Source organism: Brachyistius frenatus, unplaced genomic scaffold (genome assembly GCF_029030835.1).
Source record: "Brachyistius frenatus isolate BFR_SWC_R1_liver_20210118 unplaced genomic scaffold, ASM2903083v1 Contig_41, whole genome shotgun sequence".
Classification (NCBI taxonomy): domain Eukaryota; kingdom Metazoa; phylum Chordata; class Actinopteri; family Embiotocidae; genus Brachyistius; species Brachyistius frenatus.
The window spans coordinates 2,332,902-2,345,449 of record NW_027210640.1 but is presented as its reverse complement, the minus strand read 5'-3'; the positions used below and the strand labels follow the sequence as shown (position 1 = coordinate 2,345,449).

General features: G+C 43.7%; 2 protein-coding genes across 7 annotated transcripts in view; both read left to right on the top strand.

Moving 5' to 3' along the window:
• Positions 1 to 6,011, top strand: part of mast3b (microtubule associated serine/threonine kinase 3b) — a 38,230-nt gene extending 32,219 nt beyond the window's left edge. For all 6 annotated transcript variants that reach the window (XM_069702318.1, XM_069702317.1, XM_069702321.1 and 3 more), the window contains 5 exons: positions 106 to 332; positions 517 to 639; positions 748 to 884; positions 1,241 to 1,425; positions 1,635 to 6,011. In XM_069702318.1, coding sequence (XP_069558419.1) covers positions 106 to 332; positions 517 to 639; positions 748 to 884; positions 1,241 to 1,425; positions 1,635 to 2,719 — 1,757 coding nt within the window. In that variant the 3' untranslated portion in view covers positions 2,720 to 6,011. The remainder of the gene's footprint in view (positions 1 to 105; positions 333 to 516; positions 640 to 747; positions 885 to 1,240; positions 1,426 to 1,634) is intronic.
• Positions 6,012 to 8,415: 2,404 nt separating this feature from the next.
• ndufa7 (NADH:ubiquinone oxidoreductase subunit A7) lies at positions 8,416 to 12,017 on the top strand. The gene is made up of 4 exons (XM_069702315.1): positions 8,416 to 8,512; positions 8,790 to 8,839; positions 11,502 to 11,639; positions 11,805 to 12,017. Exons 1-4 carry the CDS (start codon positions 8,462 to 8,464, stop codon positions 11,890 to 11,892), a joined length of 327 nt encoding a protein of 108 aa, XP_069558416.1. The 5' UTR covers positions 8,416 to 8,461; the 3' UTR covers positions 11,893 to 12,017.
• Positions 12,018 to 12,548: the final 531 nt, after the last annotated feature.

The window sequence follows — 12,548 nt, the reverse complement described above, 5'->3', positions numbered from 1 at the left end:
ATGTTTAGAATCATAAAGGTTGAGGTTATGAATGTGTTTATCTGTAACTTAATGTAATGACGTCAAATTTGTACGGTTACAATAACGACCCTGTGTTTGCTTCAGATGACTCGCCCAGCAGCCTCCAGCCCGGTCCCATCTCCCCACGCTCACTGTCTTCCAACCCCTCGTCCCGTGACTCGTCCCCTAACCGTGATCTGTCCCTGAGCCCCACCAGCCTGAGGCCACCCATCGTCATCCACACCTCGGGGAAGAAGTACGGCTTCACCCTGCAGGCCATCCGCGTCTACATGGGCGACAGCGACGTCTACACTGTGCATCATATGGTGTCGGTGGGTGTTCACTTTGAAACCTGCCTATTTAAGACAGACAACTTAAAGTAGTCCTTGTTTGTTTCAAATGTCATGTGTCCCAACTTGTGTGTTTTATTTTGGTGAACCCAAACGAGAAGAGAATGATATAAAAAGGTTGTTATGTAATGCTCAAATCAAACTCCTCTCCTCACCGTTGTTACAGAGTGTGGAGGAGGGCAGCCCGGCTCACCAGGCAGGTCTCTGCACCGGGGACCTCATCACCCACGTGAACGGAGAGTCGGTTCAAGGCCTGGTCCACCCAGAAATGATAGAACTGCTCTTGAAGGTGCAAGAGCTCGCTCACACTAATGCGGCAGCTTCTCAGCTAACCTAAAAATTGTATTATTTTCTTTTTATCTTGACACAAATTCTTTCATTCTTATGAAATGTGCAGAGTGGCAGCAAGGTGGCTCTTCAGACGATAGCGCTCGAGAACACGTCGATCAAGGTCGGTCCAGCTCGTAAAACCAAACACAAAGGCAAGATGGCTCGTCGCAGCAAGAAGAGCAAGAGGAGAGATAACTATGACAGGTGAGAATCGTGTTGTTTACTCGCAGTCGCTGCAGCTCTGCAGTGTTACTCATCCTATGTTTACTTGGTGAGGTTGCCAACTGCTGGATGTTGTCAGTCCTTTGTCTCCCTCTAGTGTTTGAAACTGTGTTTAGTCACGTAGAGAAAGCAGCCACATCGACAAGGAGAGTTTTTTTTTTTAAGTTGCCTGTATGAGAAGGTTAACTGACATAAATCCATGTGAAGTTTAACATGCGTGTTGATGTTGTGATGCCAACAGACTGATATCCTGGATGCTTTGGAGGGGATGAGTGTTGCTTCACAGCTGACAGAGCTACAAAAATAAATCCCATCTCTTGGTCTTGTCCGTCTCCCAGGCGACGCAGCATCTTGAAGAAACTGTCCAAGCAGAGCACAGTGATGCACAGCAGTCGCAGCTTCTCCTCAGGTCTCCACCACTCCGTTTCCTCCAGTGAGAGTCTCCCGGGCTCCCCGACACACAGCCTCTCGCCCGGCCCCTCCACACCCTGCCGGAGCCCCGCACCTGACCATCAGGGCTTTGGTGAGTTCAGCGTGACTTCAGGGTTTCGGATGAGAAAATGAAATGGTTCTGATTGATATAAAAGAAGCAGTCAGTAGAGATTTCGCTAATTACGCACATCTTTTGTCACTGTGATCCTCTTTTAATGGCATGGATCGTGTGCAGTTAAAGTCTAGATATTAAAGAAGTTGTGTGCAGTATTTGATAAGAGTTTTATTTCTGCTCTTCAGACAATAACTCTCCTCAGAGCACGTCTCCGTGCTCCAGCTCTCCCAGCTCCCCCGCCGCACACATCCGGCCCAGTTCGCTCCACGGCCTGGGCTCCAAGCTCAGCACGCAACGCTACACCAAGGTGGGCCGTCGTAAGTCGACCAGTAACATCCCCCCGTCGCCTCTGGCCTGCAACTCCTCCTCCAACCAGCCGCTTTCCCCACAGCGCTCGCCCTCCCCGCTGCCAGGCTTTGCCAAAACCCTCCACACCTACCACGGAAAAACCCTGTCGCCCCCCACCATTGTCAGACACATCGTCCGGCCCCGCAGCGCCGAGCCGCCTCGTTCTCCTTTGCTCAAGAGGGTGCAGTCGGCCGAGAAACTGTCTGGAGTGTATCATGCTGACAAGAAGTCGTACGCCCCCCGCAGGCACACGCTGGAAGTGCCGTTTTTTTGTGAGGGGGACCTGCTGGGTGACCTGGAAGTAGAGGGGGCCTACGGGGGCTCATACATCGGGGCTGACCACAGCAGATTGGGAGGCTACATTAGCAGCCAAAGGATTGAGCGATCAGAGCAGTTGGTCGTGATGCGGAAGCTCAACCTGTCGGAGCGGCGAGACTCCTTCAAGAAGCAGGAGGCGGTGCAGGAGGTGAGCTTTGACGAGCCAGAGGAGAAAACCAGCACCACGGTGACAGGGACCACCGCAGCTCCAGGAGCCCAAACACAGCCTCAGCCTCAGCAGCAGCAGCAGCAGCAGCACAGGATGGTGTGGAGGGTCACTCGACCGCAGAGCAGCCAGGAGGTGGAGGTGGAAGTGCCGGTGGTGAGGAGGTTCACACTGGTGCCCCAGATCGCTGTGCAGGGCTCCACGGAGAGCGAGGAGCAGGACGAGTGGGAGCCCTGCTCAGATGGAGAGGACTCCACTGAGAAGCCGGAGCTGGAGATGGGCATCCCTTCATCTCAGCAGCAACAAACGGGGCGTCCTCTCGCTGACTGCAGTGGCAGTCGGGCAGAAACCACTTCGACTGGTCCTCCAGTTGCACCAGCAGCAGAGAAGAGCAAGTGCAGAGAGGAAACTCCCCCAAAAGGATCTCAGAGAAAGTGACCGCTTATTTCTACTGCTCGTATCTTTTCTTTTAAGTCTTTCAAGAATACCATGAATTCTAGCGGAGTTGTTTCCCGTCAGCCCCAGACGAACTGCAGTTTGTAAACTCATTCACACACTTGTCTGGCTGAAAGAACGGGAGAAAATTTTACTTGAATTTTGTATTGTAAATATTTGTTGTCAGGCATTGCAGACTCTCTGGTCTTATTTATTACATTTGTAAAGTCTGATGAAATTGTAACAGGGCAAGAGGGAAGTTCTTATTGGTTGAACAGCCAAGACTCAACATTTTTGTATCCGTAAAATGTGCTTTTATGTCTTTGGAATGGATTTTTTTCTTCTAGAAATGTCTATTTTTTAAATAAATCGTTGCGGTACAGAGTACGTAGTTGAGGTATTGCAGGGCAAAACTGTTGAAGGACCAAAAGGTATAAGAAGTCAGACTTTTTTCCCCCTTAATAATAATACTAATACTAATACTAATAATAATTACAATACATTTGATTTGTAAAGCGCTTTTCAAGATTCTCAAAGACACTTTACAGGTTAAAATGATCAAGACAACCCAATACGAGTATAAATCACACAACGATTGCGTTAAGATCTGCTGATAATAGTAAAACCAATACGAATCAAAAACATGAAATGTTGGATGTTTAGATTTAAACTGGGCAGCTGTTAATTTTCATGAACCTGAGACTGACCTGTGATTCACACTGAGAGCAACATGACTGATGTCATTTTCCAATCAGCTGGGTTTCATCTGCAATACACAACTACAACACACACGGACACACTTAATGTCCTTCACTTGAGCCTCTCATGGCACTGCACCCTCCAGTAGGAATAACATAGAAGCTAACAAGCCCTAATTCGACAGCAAGAGAAAAATACTGGAGTTGTATGAACCTGACAAACTTTGCGCAGCCATAATTCTTCCATTTCGCACTCATCAGGGAGAACTATTGTTCATGAAACAATCACATCGGCTGGTGAAAAAGAAGCTCTGCGTTGTCTGATTAGTTGTTTGTTTTCTACGTACAGTAGAAGTACTTCCACTGACTTGTTGCTCATGTTCCTTGCAGTGTGAATTCGCGGTCACAGTGTTGTTTTTCATTCGGTCAGTGCAGGATAACGTTGCAAATAATCCCACAGAGAAACTACCTGGATGTGATTTTAAAACCAATCTGTTCCGAAGCCGACCTGAAGGGTTTTACGTGCCATGATATCAGTGCAGAGTCCTCCCAGCCATAAATGTTCACACAGAAATGTCAGTACAATCGTTTTGACTTTTTTTTTTTTTTTTTTTTTTTAAACTATCTATTTTCCACTGGTATCGTAACCTTGACAACACCTCATGAAGCTGTGGATGTTGCACACTCATGTTTGCGTTGACTACTTTTTCAGTCCTAATTTGAACACTGATGCAGGACGGCTTTATGTCTCGCTGTAAAAACACTGAGATCTGTTTTCTTCAGAGGGAATCACAGGATTATATTTTCTTTTTCTTTTTTAATGCTTGTTTAAAACATTTATTTTTGGACTTTCCTCTCCGATCATGATGACACATTTTGAACATTGTCGCATCCTCGTGTGTTTTATTGGGAGTATTTGTTTCAAAAACGTAGCGTTTGTCTTCGTTCTTTTTACGAGCATGAGAGACACCATGCCCAGACAGCCTGTTACTACTTTATGAACTGTGTAGTGATGTTTACATTGGAGGGGAAAGTGCTCTCGTGTATTTTTTGACATAGGTTTTGTAACTGAATGTGAAAGATAAGCTAAAAAGAGAAAAGAAAAAAGGAGAGGGACACATTTACAGTGAATCCAAACCCAGGGCTTCTTTGAACAAAATGTTGTTGTCTTTCTATCGTACAAATATTGATGTATATTTTGGTAACGAGGCTGCGTATAATTCCAGATGTGTTGAAGGACATAATATGCACAATGACCTTTTGTGGCACCAGAGGGAGCTGCTGTTGGGGTTTCCACACAGCTTGGATGGACTTTATATTTTTCCACTACTGACATGGAGTTTTGAGCTTTGTTGTCTTATTTGTCAGAGGCTGTTGCTGGCTTTTTGTACGGACTGAGTCTTCTGTTTATAAAGCATCAGAATTGTTGATGTGTTTCTTAAACTCCTCTCCCTCCTCGAAAAAAAAACCCAACAACAAGTCCTTAAACCTCGTGATGATGACCTCGCAGGATGTTGTGTTTGTGAACTGAATGCTGGTCACGTCGCTGAACGGCTCAGTTGTTTTGTTTTTGCAGTCTGACAGAATTGTTTACAATGAACAAACATGCTTTGTACTGTACAAACATTTTATATTCTGTGGCTGCACATGATGAAACTCTCCTCTTTGATACCATGAAAGAAATATCATAACTGGTTTTGTTTTGAAGAAACTGTTCTTGAAGAGTAATTAAGCACCAAACTGAGAAGCATTTTGTATATTTACATGTGCATAAGTAGCAAGATTATTGTCTGATTTTTGTAGCCTGTTTTCTTAGATGTCATGAAGAAGGGAGACATGTTTAACGCGGATTTGTTTTTGCTGCTGGAGAAACTTTTGATATCTTGTATACACTGAACTGGGTTTGTAATGGTGCATATTTGCATTAGAACGATGTCTTACAAAGTCATGCTAAAGCAGGATGAATAATGAAGAATCATCACTCAAGGGGTTTATTATTACATACAAAGAATACAAGCCAGATGAACGAAAATAGCCTGTTCAACATTTGGGAAAAACTCAACGGTCGGAAAAGGCTACAGAGTTTTACAAAACATCACTGATACACTTCAAAGCTGCACATTTAAAATGATAAGTTATGATGTGTTTTACTAACCTGGATTCTTATGTGAATGTAAACATGCTCGTGCTCGTCTCCACCGGCTAAAAGTGTCCCATCACCACAGTGAGCGGTGAACACTTTGGCCGCCAGAGGTCAGCCGGTGTTCAACGTACTCTTAAAGAAGCAAGTGGCAGGTCAGAGCTGTTGTACATGTGCATGTGTTCTCCTGTGGACTCTTCTGTTCAGTGCATGCTGCATGAGACAAGCACACAGCTATAGTACTTGACTGCATGGTATACCGGCGTCGCCGCCCTCTACTGTGGTCTCTTGTGCAACGAATAAACTTTGTATTTCTCTTTGACTCTTCTCACGTTGACCGCCGCTGATGTTCGAGTCTCGTGGACATTGTGATCGTTTACTACGGAGAACTTTATGAAGTCACGGACTGTGTTGTTTCAATGCACTGATGTGGGGAAATAAAGAGATGATTTGCAGGTTTTAAGGTGGATGAAGCGTCTTACTCTGATATATAGGCACATGTTGTGTTTGATTTTGTCTTATTATTTATTAGACTACTTTAAAGATAAAGATTTGACACAATGTATAGTATAAAAAGGTTTTAAAAAATATAGCCGCAAGCAGAAATGATCGGGCACCAAGCAAATTGCAAGCAGTCAAAGACAAGAAGCATCTAATACTTAATCACATGCACACACTGCTACATTGTTGGCTAGTTGTACTTGTCCACTAGTGGATCCGAACCATGGATCTTCAGGTTTCCAAAGAAGATGACTTAAAGACTGCGCCACTGGAGAGACATGCATTTGCACATTGGTACTTTTACTTGTGTAAAAGGATCTGAACACTTCTTCCACTAATGATATGTCTTCGTGACACAAGAAACATTTCGATATAGGTAGATAACAACTAAAGTAAAAACACTACACTTTTTCCTTTATCTTTCTACTGACCACGTTGACATAATTCTCTTTATATATCGTTGAGACATTGATGGAAAAAGTTGCTCCTTCTTGCAAGAATAAAATGTCCGATGTGTTTGATTTTGAACCAAGCCCCTTGAGTAATTTTTCCAACAGACATGGTAGGTAGGTAGGTAGGTATTTACTTTATTAATCCCCGAGGGGAAATTTTTTCGTTACAGCAGCATACAGAAGCAATAAGATAATAATATAAATAATAGAATAAAATAATAGAATCGAATAGAATAATATAATAATAGAAAAGCAATAAAATAGCAGTAAAAAATATAAATATAAAATGCACAGTATATACAGTACATTATATATCTATATATATTATATACAACAAACCAATAAACACAGTCAACATATATATATATATACAGTGGGTACGGAAAGTATTCAGACCCCTTTACATTTTTCACTCTTTGTTTCATTGCAGCCATTTGCTAAAATCAAAAAAGTTCATTTTATTTCTCATTAATGTACACTCAGCACCCCATCTTGACAGAAAAAAACAGAAATGTAGAAATTTGTGCAAATTTATTAAAAAAGAAAAACTGAAATATCACATGGTCATAAGTATTCAGACCCTTTGCTGTGACACTCATATTTAACTCACATGCTGTCCATTTCTTCTGATCCTCCTTGAGATGGTTCTACTCCTTCATTGGAGTCCAGCTGTGTTTAATTAAACTGATTGGACTTGATTAGGAAAGGCACACACCTGTCTATATAAGACCTTACAGCTCACCGTGCATGTCAGAGCAAATGAGAATCATGAGGTCGAAGGAACTGTCCAAGGAGCTCAGAGACAGAATTGTGGCAAGGCACAGATCTGGCCAAGGTTACAAAATAATTTCTGCAGCACTCAAGGTTCCTGAGAGCACAGTGGCCTCCATAATCCTTAAATGGAAGAAGTTTGGGACGACCAGCCAAACTGAGCAATCGTGGGAGAAGAGCCTTGGTGAGAGAGGTAAAGAAGAACCCAAAGATCACTGTGGCTGAGCTCCAGAGATGCAGTAGGGAGATGGGAGAAAGTTCCACAAAGTCAACTATCACTGCAGCCCTCCACCAGTCAGGGCTTTATGGCTTCCGACGGAAGCCTCTCCTCAGTGCAAGACATATGAAAGCCCGCATAGAGTTTGCCAAAAAACACATGAAGGACTCCCAGACTATGAGAAATAAGATTCTCTGGTCTGATGAGACCAAGATTGAACTTTTTGGCGTTAATTCTAAGGGGTATGTGTGGAGAAAACCAGGCACTGCTCATCACCTGCCCAATACAATCCCAACAGTGAAACGTGGTGGCAGCATCATGCTATGGGGGTGTTTTTCAGCTGCAGGGACAGGACGACTGGTTGCAATTGAAGGAAAGATGAATGCGGCCAAGTACAAAGATATCCTGGAAGAAAACCTCTTCCAGAGTGCTCTGGACCTCAGACTGGGCCGAAGGTTCACCTTCCAACAAGACAATGACCCTAAGCACACAGCTAAAATAACAAAGGAGTGGCTTCAGAACAACTCTGTGACCATTCTTGACTGGCCCAGCCAGAGCCCTGACCTAAACCCAATTGAGCATCTCTGGAGAGACCTGAAAATGGCTGTCCACCAACGTTCACCATCCAACCTGACGGAACTGGAGAGGATCTGCAAGGAAGAATGGCAGAGGATCCCCAAATCCAGGTGTGAAAAGCTTGTTTTGAATTTAATAAAGGTTTTTTTCTTTCCTACTGAACTACTACCGAATTTTTGCCTTTTAAATAAATCGATTTAAAAAAAAAAAAAAAATCGAATTCCAGTGGTATTCATGTGTGACAGACTTAAAACTCACATTTTTCTAAAACCTCTTGAATACCCGATTGCAATGCAGCAGTTGCTCGTCCTGGCCGCCAGGGGGTCGCTGAGTTGTGACGGAACCGTGGAACACCACAGAAGAAGACCCGTGTCCTTCACGACAGCTAACATGGCTACTGCAACGAAAATCATTCAGCGACTGCGAAATCTTTTATCCGGGGTAAGCAACAGAACCACGGTCAGACTTCTAAAATGGAGTCGGGACGTGCTGTGGATATAATATCAATTCTTTGTGGGTTTTATTTATCGTAATACTTTTACAACAGGAACGTTTAGTGTAAGCTGACCAGCTCGTAGCTGCCGGCCGGTCAATCGATCAGCTGTGTTGGGAGCTCGCGTTACACGCTGTTCGTGTAAAAGAGGCAATCAAGTCTTTGTTTTAACGATGCGGGGCTCGGTCGAATTGAACATTTGCTTTTGTGGTTTTGTTTTTCCAGCATGACCTGCAAGCTAAACTTCAGCTGCGGTACGAGGAGATTGCAAAGAGGTAAGATTTAATTAAGAGCCCTGACCTGTGAAGTTGTGAAGGTTAACCGAGCTTTTAGTTGGTGATGTGTCATTTACATTGTTGTTGAATGCGCATCAGTTTTGACACAGAAAGTAAAGCTAGAAAAGACCTGAATGGTGACATGTTACCGACAACATAAAGCTGCTCTGACGCCGTCAGTCTCCCGCAGGAAAATACTGTCAATTGATTCAACACCTTTACGTCAGGTGTTTTGTCTTTTTTAAAATGTGTCAGACCGCGCACGTCCCAAAACAACCTTTGCTTGCACCACATCGCGTCTTGTTTTGTTTTTTGTTTTTTTTAACCTCACGCCACTGGTGGGTCAGGCATTACAAACTTAAGCTGTGCATCTAAACCCTGTTTAAGTTTCACACTCATATGAGGATCTAAATGAGCCTCATTCACCAATATGTTACTACGTCTTTTTCTTAAATTAATTCTCAAGGAAGGTGCACAAAAAGTGTGGGTCGGATTCGCGCCGTGTCCATAGATGCGTTTGCACCTGTGTTTTTACAATGATGGATCCAATGGTTCTTTTAGGTTTTAGTTGTTCCTAATCCACGCGCCCCTGCCAGTCTGCTATAAAGAGGCATGAGACCGGAGGGCCGCGTGAACACATAAATTGCAAAAAAATTAAGGGAGAAAAGAGAATTTGAGATAAACGTAAATAAAGCAGCAATAACGATGGCATGACGTTGTATCGTGTATTGCCACCAGACCAAAATGAGGGAGGCAACCGCTCTGGCGTTCCTCAGCCTATTAGGCCGGGTTTTTGATTGTTCTGAATCTTTTTCCTGATGGCGGGGGAACAAACGGAGAGTGACCCGGGTGTGTGTGATGTCTTTGCAGATGTTTCCGCCAGCATACACAGAGTTCAGGTCAGGGAGGGTAACTCCCCACAACCCTCTGTGCTGTTCTAACCACCCGGGCCAGATCCTTCCTGTTCTCTGCTGTGCGGCTGGCATACCACACAGTGAAGCACTAACACAGGATGGTTTCTATTGTGCTTCTGCAGAAGTTTACCGGAAGTTTAGGGGGCAGGCCAGCTTGTTTTAGCTTCCTCAGGAAGAAGAGCCTGTGCCCGGCTTTCTTCACCAGGTGGGTTGTGTTCAAGGACCAAGTGAGGTCTTCAGTTATGTGGAGTCCCAGGAATTTGACGCTGTCCACCCTCTCCACCTCTTCCCCACTCATGTAGAGTGGAGAGGGTGTGGTCTTCCTGGTTCTCCTGAAGGCCACTATGACCTCTTTGGTCTCGGTGGTGTTCAGGACCAGGTTGTTGTCCGAGCACCAGTCAGCCAGATGTTGGACCTCCTGTCTTTAGTGCGTCTCGCCGTTGTTGGAGACGAGTCCCACCACAGTGGTGTCGTCGGCAAACTTCACTATTGTGTTGGAACAGTCCTGGGTGAGGAGGGCCGGGCTGAGCACACAGCCCTGCGGTGCTTCTGTGTTCAGGATGGTGGTCTACGATGTCCGGTTCCCTATCCTGACATTCTGTTTGAAAGAAAGTCCAGAATCCATTGAACAGAGTGAGGAGTCATTATCAGGGAGAGGTGGTCTGATTAGCCGAGGTATGGGGATGGTGCAGCTTTGTATGCTCCCGAGATGTTGGTGTAAACTTTAGTAGCATAGCATCAGTGCTGGATGTTAAAAAAAAAATTAAAAAAAATAATGGGAAGGTTCCCACTTACTTCACCGTGGGAAAAGCCTTTGCTGGGTCTGCATACACTTTCAACGCTACCCTTCTGTGATTGGTTGTGTTGCAGCCGGTGAAGGTGGTCCCTCACCTTAACTCTCCCATAACGTCGCAGCCAAACACACTTGCCTGGCCCGGGTATGCAGGTCATCTATACTTGATATAGGAGGCTGTTAGTGCCACAATTTGCCTATATTTTCACGTGATTTACATTCAAAACAAAAAATGTTATGCTGCTTTGGTCGTCAAAAACAACGCTGTTTATAGCGCTCTGTGAAGTACAGAAAACCCTGCTTAATACATCATCAGTTAGGTAGTTCTGTAATGCAACACGTTAAATCTCCACTTTAAATACAAAGCCAACAAAAACAGTGCTTTTTACATTATTTTGAATGTAAATAGCGTGAAAATATATTTATAATTGCGGCGTTAACGGCCATATTAGTCTTATAATTTTAAACAACTGAAATAAAGTCATTGAAATAGGATAGAATATTATTCAAAAATTATGGACATTTCTTCTTAAGAACGGTTTTGGCAATATGTTCTCAGAGATACCAGAAATATCAGGTTGAATATAGGTGAAAAATATATATATAAAAAAATAAAAAGCTTTGAGAATTTATGTCAGTGTAATTATATTCAATCCTCTCACATAATTGCAGTGTGAAACAAAAACTGAAAGGATTAAATGTTAAGAGTGTAACAACAACATAAACAACCTAAACCTTGGTCTGGATTGTCAGGTTTAATGAGGACTAGGATCAAGCTAAAGCTTCCAGACAGGAAGGAAAGAAATGATTTTCAACGTCAACAAAAGGGGGAGAAAATATTAAGGGGTGAAAGCACCTTGTGTTTTAAAATATTCCAGCAAAGTTGCAGAACCTGTATGCAGCCTTGAAAAATCCTGACATTTCTAAAGTCCATTTTCCGATGCTTTTTCGAAAGGACACAGCCTCCACCCAAACTGGCTGTCGGCCCGAGCCACAAGTACGCCGACAACTACTATTTCACCAGAGATGGACGCAGAGAGTCGGTACCCGCCACAGTCGTGATGTCCTCACGGAAGGCCCTTGCTGCTGGCAGGTAAATGAATTATTCATCCATTCGTTTCCGTCACGTTGAACATCTGAGGGAAAACGAGCAAACCTGAGGAGCACAGCAGGATTACAATAGCTAAGTGATGCAACACGGTATTGTGTTGGACGACGCTCGTGTTTGTCCCTGACAAGTGAAATTTATCTCGTCCAGTGAAGTTGCTGAGGTCCCAAAGCTTCCAGTGACGCCGGGTGCTGTGTACAAAGAGCCACTGCTGTCCACAGACCAGCCTTACCTCTGAGTATCGAGACAATCCTCTCCAGCGCCAACGTCGCTTCGCCATCTGGATGTGTTGCAGGGCCCTGACTGCAGCAAGCGTTGTATCTTGTACAATAACAAATGTGAATAAAATGTGTTATACGTTTACGCTTGTTTGTTCAGCCAATTTTTATGGTCATGTGACGTTCTGAATAAATGTGAAATGGATCTTGCCCCCGGGCCGAGTTTGCCCCCACACCTTATTTGTTTTGGCCCACCAGCTCGTGCTTATTCTCTTAAGTCTTGAAAAATCTAAACCGTGATAACGATGAACCGTAAATTTTAATTTTAAGTAAATAAAAAGTATATCGCGAGTTTCCGGCAATGTACAGAGTGCTGTTAAGCTTCCCCATTAGATTACATTGACCTGCATCTCATCTATGAAGAAGGATTGTGTTGTCTTTCTCTCCTGCTGATGCTCATGTGCTGGTAGTGTGTCCTACGTCACTGATTTGGAGCTGTCATTCAAAATGACAGATGGAGGCAGCGTCACACTGACGAGAACATTTGGGGGAAAAAAGTGGCAAAATGACTGTTTTTGAGAATCCTTTCTGCAGATTAAAGAGTAGTATTTTAATTATTTTGAAATATTATTTTCGATATATAATTTTAATGTTCTGTAAAATATATAACATTTTT